Source organism: Labeo rohita, chromosome 5, assembly GCF_022985175.1.
Source record: "Labeo rohita strain BAU-BD-2019 chromosome 5, IGBB_LRoh.1.0, whole genome shotgun sequence".
NCBI classification, from domain to species: domain Eukaryota; kingdom Metazoa; phylum Chordata; class Actinopteri; order Cypriniformes; family Cyprinidae; genus Labeo; species Labeo rohita.
This window is the reverse complement of record NC_066873.1, coordinates 13,376,053-13,383,770: the sequence shown is the minus strand read 5'-3', so window position 1 is coordinate 13,383,770 and position 7,718 is coordinate 13,376,053. Positions and strand designations below refer to the sequence as shown.

General features: G+C 35.9%; 1 protein-coding gene across 2 annotated transcripts in view; it reads left to right on the top strand.

Annotated features, from left to right (window-relative positions):
• The first annotated feature begins 606 nt into the window (after positions 1-606).
• pappab (pregnancy-associated plasma protein A, pappalysin 1b) overlaps positions 607-7,718 on the top strand; it is a 105,646-nt gene continuing 98,534 nt past the window's right edge. For both annotated transcript variants that reach the window (XM_051111015.1, XM_051111014.1), the window contains exon 1: positions 607-1,141. In XM_051111015.1, coding sequence (XP_050966972.1) covers positions 760-1,141 — 382 coding nt within the window. In that variant the 5' untranslated portion in view covers positions 607-759. The remainder of the gene's footprint in view (positions 1,142-7,718) is intronic.

The following is a 7,718-nucleotide window of genomic DNA, read 5'->3' as shown; positions in this document are numbered from 1 at the left end:
CAGCGGTGCGCAAAATAAAAACACCGTCCCGGTTCAGATACGCACTGAGAAACAAAACAGCAAGCAGGTTACCTGCGACTCCTGTCAGAATGAACCCGGCTATTCGCACTGTATGCTTTCGGCCAAATAAAAACAGTGTGACGTAACGAACGAGAGTTGCCCGAAACATGTAGCGTTTGACAAAGCCTGTCTTTTTCTTCCCACTCGGACTGTTGGATTGAGAGCGGGGATATTGTGTGTTATTTCAACTTTAACGTACGCGAATCCCTGTGAAGAAACACACGCCGGTGTCGGCACTGAAGCCCCGTTGAAATACTCATACATGTCCGCGTAGAGTTGTGCGTGTGGTGTTTGAGGACCGCGTTTTTGCCAAGTTTATTTGAAATGCGGATGAAGAAAAAGTGAAAGGGAAATGATTTTGACCTCTCCACACTGATTGATTACTCAGTCATCCCTGCAGTTTAATGGGATCCATTCAATTGGGAAGGTGGAGCACTTGGATGAATTAACATATTCCTTTCCCCCCTCAATCTGTGTTGAAGTGTCTTTGAAAGGGGCAAGGAAAGGGGGTCGTGGCTTAACATTATAAAGGAAAAAATAAGACAGCATTGCCGTCTTGGTTGGTGTTGAATACGCGTCTTGACAGGCTTTTGTAAAAGCAAAAGACCGGGAAAGATCTCCAAAGACGAGCGCTATTTAGTATTTTGAAGTCATCCAATCCCCTATCCATTGACCAAAATCTCTTCTCTCCACTTGAAAATGAAACTTTTGCCCATTTGCACTTGGCTCCTATGCCTTTTGCTTTTTATCGTGTGCTTTGGATCTGAGTGTGGGACTCCACGGCGATCAGTAAGGTCTAAAAGAGACTTGGTACGCATCAGGGAAGCCAGAAGTACCTTCCCAGGACCTTGTGCCACACGCCTGCCTCGGGGCAAACGCTCACTTCCCGGGATAGATCGGCGCTCCCCTCGCCTGTCACAGGCGGGGGAAAGCAGCCCAGGTCGGCGGAGGGCTGTTTACTTTACCGGTCGAGGAGACCAACTGCGTCTGAAACCCAATGCAGAGGTGCCACGGGGTAATTTCACCCTGGAAATGTGGATCAAACCTGAGGGTGGGCAGCGCTCTCCAGCTGTTATCGGAGGTTTGATTTGCTTAATTATGACTTGCATTATATTCTTCACTGCAGAAATCATTTCATAGTCTAACTGCAGCATGCCCGTGCTTCATAAATCACATCCAGCGTGCGAATAGTTGCATAAACACTTGCCACTAACACTTCTTTAGATCACTTTCACTATTTATGAGCTAATGTACCGAGAATAGTTCACCAATAACCGATCTCTCCTAGGACGGCATATAGAGATGCGCCTTCGCTCTTGTTGTTTACTAGCAAAAAACTCTCTTGGGTTTTGCATGCGGTTGGCAGGTTATCGCCACCCAACTTTTGCTAGCATCTTGTAGTTTTAACGCTACCTATTTAAATTGCTTTTCTACTTGTTATTCTTTGGACGGTTCGTTGTGATGTTATGTGAAGCAGTTGCAATACCCCAATATCGTATTTGTTGGTTTGCCATTTAAGTCGTGGCGTTTAAAGAATGTTGTTTGTTTATTATTAATATTTATATATATATATTTTTTTTACATCTTTAAAAGTGTCTGCCAAGAAAAAAATCATGATAGCGGCGCAGTCTGTACATTTGTCTGTGTGATGCTGTATGATTAAGTGTCTGTGTCAGAAATCGCTTAAACAAATACGTCATCCCTTTGATGCATAGGCTACTGTGTTCCTTACGTGCTCTGCTCTGCACTAAATACTACATATACACCCTATATAGCAAACTGAACCCTACAGCGGTGCTTATTCCTCTTTATTCAAGATGTACGCCTATTTATAGTTATATTTGATTTTAAAATGTGCTTTGGAAGTATGCATGTACCACTAACGAAGCGCTTGTAGTTTTAATCGAATAACAAAATCCGTGCGTTTTTTTTCCTTGAAAAATCTCTACTTACGCACATTACGCATTATTCTTATGGGGATGGAGTAGCATAGGTGGGCGTGTTAGTTGCTCGGTTGTATTTTTTTTCTTCTTCTTCAAACAAATCTATGTGATTTCTTTTTCTCCCCCATCCCTTTTCCAGCCAACAGAGAGCGTAATACCCGTGGAGTCGGTTTATGAATCTTGCGTGCACCCCATGAACCCCCTATAGCACGCAGTTTTGTGGGAACGTAAAGGAAAATGTACTGTAATGATATACAAATCAAATCATTTTTATTATCTCTCTAAAATGCTTGGGGGTCACTACAAGGCTAAATAAAACGCAAACCCACATGTAGCTGTTGAAAATGTATATATGTAAAGAAACTCCCTCCGATGTCATTAGAAATCTGCCACATGCTTAGGTTTTTATTTTCACAAACAGACACGAAAGTCTTATATAGATTAAATGTAAAAAGTTAACTTCATATCTAAGTTAAAATAATACAAGATTTAAAAAAATATATAAATAATAAAGAAAATAATTAGTGAGACATGCACATACAATTCATTGATAGATTTCCAGATGCATGGTTTAAATTGCAAATCATAGACTCAGGACATTGAAAATTAATGTTGTTATATACAGTTGGGTACATTGTCTTTAAATAAGCTTTATATCTCCAGAGGGCTGCATGATAATGGATTGATTGAATACATCTTGTCAGTGAGTCATCTAAAATTAGTCCAGTGCTCTGTCCTCAAAATGATCTCCTTAGTCACAGTAACGTTAAGAAGCAACGAGGGGGCGCTGGCAGAGTTTATATAGCTTCTCCAACTGCGCATCTAATAGTGTTGTTCAGCAAATTTCATTTTAAGCAAAGCATTAAATGTTTGCGGTCCGTGTAAGTTGTGGCCCTCGTATATCTGCTGTCAGCTTTTAACCCACAAATATGTGCTGTTTGGGAGTCAGGACTCTTCAGGTATGGGATTATGAGAAGGAAATGCTTTAAGTGTCAGTCCAGATGGAGGAAGCTATAAAATTAGTGCCTTGTCCATCTTTTCTTCAAGTGGTTTTGTTATTGCTTCTACTTGTAAAGATATTACAGTCCTTGCCACAAAACATCATGGAATGAACTGCTGCTTTCAGTCAGTCAGATCCTCAGAGTGCGCAGAGAGCTGCTGAGCCTGTTCACAGACAAATGACATTTTTATTAGAAGTTTTACAGCATGTCTGCTGATGTTAGGCGGCAACTGTTCATCCGAAATTGTACGCCGTCTGATTTTAAATGTACATTTAGCTTTTTCTTGCATTGTTGTCACACAGGATGCAATGTTTTATGGCACATTATGGCAATAAATTAATAAGCACCTCATAAAACTGTCAATAGCACCACTTACAGTTTTGTAATGATGGCCATAAAAATGTAAATATTCAGTTATCATGTTACTAAACAGGATGATTTATGCTTGATTAGTGTAGTCAGTAACACATATTTCATGTTTCTACAAAGGTAATGCATACTTTGTGAGAGGTTTATGAAGATGTGATACAGGTTAATAAAAATATGGTAACACTTTACAATAATGTTTATTAGTTAACCACTTTAGTTAACATTAACTAAGACGGAACAGTACAGCATTTATGAATCTTAATGTTGATTGCAACATTTACTAATGCATTATTTAAATCAAAAGTTATGCTTGTCAACATTAACCAACATGGTAACACTTTACAATAAGGTTCATTAGTTAACTACATTAGTTAACATGAACTAAGAATGAACAATACAGCATTTATTAATCTTAGTTCATATTAATTTCAGCATTTACTGATGTATTATTGATATGACAAGTTGTGTTTGTTAACATTAGTTAATGCACTTTGAACTAACATGAACAAGCAATGAAAGGCTGCTTTTTTATTAACTAACATTAACAAAGATTAATAAATAGTACTGTTCATTATTAATTCACATTAGTTAATACATTAACTAATGTTAACCAATGACACTTTGTTGTAAAGTGTTACACTGACATTTACGAAGATGAATAAATGCTGTAATAAATATATTGTTCATTGTTTGTTCATGTTAGTTAATACATTAACTTACATTAACTAATGGGACCTTACTGTAAAGTGTTACCAAAAATATTAAAAAAAATATATATTCACACACATATAAATTCATACATATGGTATAGAACAAGGTTTAATTAGTTAACATTAGTTGATGCATTAACTAAAAATGACAAATGCATCTGGTACAGTATCTGTTAATCTGTTAAGATTAGTAAATACAAATACAGCTGTTCCTTTTTAGTTCATGTTAGCTGAGGCTCATAAAATAATATTAACAGATGCAACTTTGGCTTTAATAATTAGAATTAACATTAACTAATTAATAAATGTTTTAGATGTATTTTCATTGTATGTTAGTCCACACACAACAAATGGAGCCTTATTGTAAAGTATTACCTATTGTACTGATAAATAACATTTCATATAATTGAATGTTTTCCACTCACACAGTATAATAATACTGTGAGTAGAAATATAACAAAAAAAAATTACATCTGCACTTTAAAAGGTATATTGAACCCATAAAATGAAGTCTAAAAAGTAGCTAGTCTAAAAAATTCAATATAGACTTACAGATGTTTTAATAAATGTATAAAGACACTACAGGTGACTATCAATTTTTCCAAAGAGCTGCTGCGCTTGTCTTTCATTTCGTAATGCTCACTTTGTAGTGCTCTGTCCATGGTGCTGGATACTGAGATTGAATGAACTCAAAATGGATGCTTTCATGAAATATTGGAAAGGATTACAGGGATCGGCGTATTCGGCACGCGAAGCCAGCTGCATTAATTTCCAAAATTACATTTTAACTTCAGCATGTACTTAGTTTAATGAGTGGATTGATTTCATAAAGTAAGTTAATTTGCAAAGCAAGCAGCATTTGTTTTTGCGTGCGCGACTTCTTCTCCACGCTCTTGATCGTACATTAGTATTTAATGCATTGTCCCAGTTAAAGCCTTGTACAGTATTTATTATGCACTGATGGTTTTAATGTAATCTCAGTTGCGATCAGTATAAAATTAGCATTTTCTAGTGCGTCCGTCCATTCGTTGAACCCCGTTCCCTTTGCCTAAGCTGAGCCCCTTGCATGTCTAAAGTTCGGTGCTGGCAAGAAATGTACCTGTTTGTTATTTCCCACTTAGTGGTCTCATTCCAGGATTTCACAGATTGTAATTTCCTCAGTTTTATGGCACAATTTATTTTTATAGATGCTGGCAGTGGTTCTGCTGGCAGCCCAGAAGTGAGAGGGAACTACATGCTCCTGTCTGCTCTTTAGTAAGGCGCTCCCGAATGAATGATCTCTTTAAAGTGGTCAATCCTAGCGGTCGAAAGATCCTCGTGCATTCGGCTTCACTAAATGGATTTGAGCGGCTCAGTCCAAATGCGTTTCCCTGTTGCAGAGGCATGTGTAAATTTGGAGTTACGTTACATATTGTACATATTTTCCTCTGCTACCCTGGTAACGCTTTACTGCTTATTCACCAATTACCTCTAACAAACACACTTCTCTCTGCTGTGGGAGATGAGAGATTGCCTGATTCAGAGGACAGAATGGGGGTCGCAGATCCTTACTTTTCTGTCTTCGACTTTGGGTTTCATCGCTCAGCGATTTACTGGATTAAGCAGCACTGCTTGTGTGGATTTGTAGGACTTGTTTGATTAAATTGAAACGAAATGTAGGAATTAAACATGTAGAATATGGCCTGTATCTGATTTCTGCAGCACAGTGATTCCTACGAAATCCGCTTTTACACACTCTGGATGATTATGAAGGACGTGTACCCATTAAATGTAAGAATACGTTTCCTTCTGGAGCTCAGCACATGGTTTCCAAACGAAACAGGAAGAAAGGGTTTTAGAGCCCCTATCATAATACGGACTGTGCCGAAAAAGGACCATTTTTGATTTCAAACATCCCTACTGCTGAGGCACATTTCAAGAAAATAGACTGAAAATTCAAGTAACCTTTGCTCTGTTGATACAAGACCACACTGTCTGGGCCTGATTGCTAGCAGATGCTTTTTCGTAGGCCTGTAGTCCTTGGACTGGACTCTTGCAATGATTTGATCATGGGAACCACGTTGTGTTCCCCACTTTTCTGGACAAACACATACAGTTTTTCGTCACTCTCCGCATCAGGCTGTGATAACTTACGTCTGTGGTGTTGCGTCAGTCAGTTTGCCGAACTACTACTGTGCACCTTTCATTATGCTTCTGGACAAATCAATATGTGTTATGTGTGTCTAGCATTTTTGGAGCAGAAAACCTCACTCCGATACAGTGGAGTCAAATAGAAAGCTTTTTAAATCAAATTTAAGTATAAACAATGTTTTAAAATTCAGGGAGACCTTTTAAAAACATTTTTAAACATTAAAAAATATAAATTGATGCTTTTATTCAGCGAGGACTCATTTGATTGATCAAGATGAGCTTTGTACTCATCGAAAACCCCAAAATGTATCACATGATTTTTTTCACAAAAATTTTAAGCAGTTGTTTTCAACAGGATAATAATGAAAGTAACGTTTCGATTTCTGAAGATTCATTTTAATATTCAGGGAAACCTTTTCAAAAACATTTTTAAACGTTAAAAAAAAAAAACAATTGATGCTTTTATTTAGCAAGGATGCTTTAAATTGATCAAGATTAGCTTTGTAGTCATCAAAACCCTAAAATGTATCACATTTTTTCCCAAAAATTTTAAACAGTTGTTTTCAACATGATGATAATGAAAGAAATGTTTTGATTTCTGAAGAATCGTTTTAATATTCAGGGAAACATTTTAAAAAACCTTTTTAAACATAAAAAATAAATTGATGCTTTTATTCATCAAGGATGCTATAATTGATCAAGATGAGCTTTGTAGTCATCGAAACCCGAAAATGTATCACATGTATTTTCACAAAAATATTAAACCGTTGTTTTCTACATGATAATAATGAAAGAAATGTTTTGATTTCTGAAGAATCGTTTTAAAATTCAGGAAAACATTTTAAAAACATTTTTAAACCATTAAAAAATTAAACTAATGCTATTATTCAGCAATTATGCATTAAATTGATCAAGATGAGTTTTGCATTCACAGAAACCCTAAAATGTATCACATGTTTTTCCACAACAATTTTAAACGGTTGTTTTCAACATAATGAATAATGAAAGAAATGTTTTGATTTCTGAAGAATCATTTTAATATTCAGGAAAATATTTAAAAAAACATCTTTAAACATAAAAAATGATGCTTTTATTCAGCAAGAATGCTATAATTGATCAAGATGAGCTTTGTAGTCATCGAAACCCTAAAATGTATCACATGTTTTTCCACCAAAATATTAAACGCTCGTTTTTAACAAGATAATAACGAAAGAAATGCTTTGATTTCTGAAGAATCATTTTAATATTCAGGGAAATATTTTAAAAGACATCTTTACACATTCAAAAAAAAATAAATTATGCTTTTTATTCAGCAAGGATGCTATAATTGATCAAGATGAGCTTTGTAGTCATCAAAACCCTAAAATGTATCACGTTTTTCCACAAAAATATTAAATGGTTGTTTTTAACAAGATAATAATGAAAGAAATGTTTTGATTTCTGAAGAATCATTTAACATAAAAAAAAATATTAAATTGATGCTTTATTCAGCAAGGATGCATTAA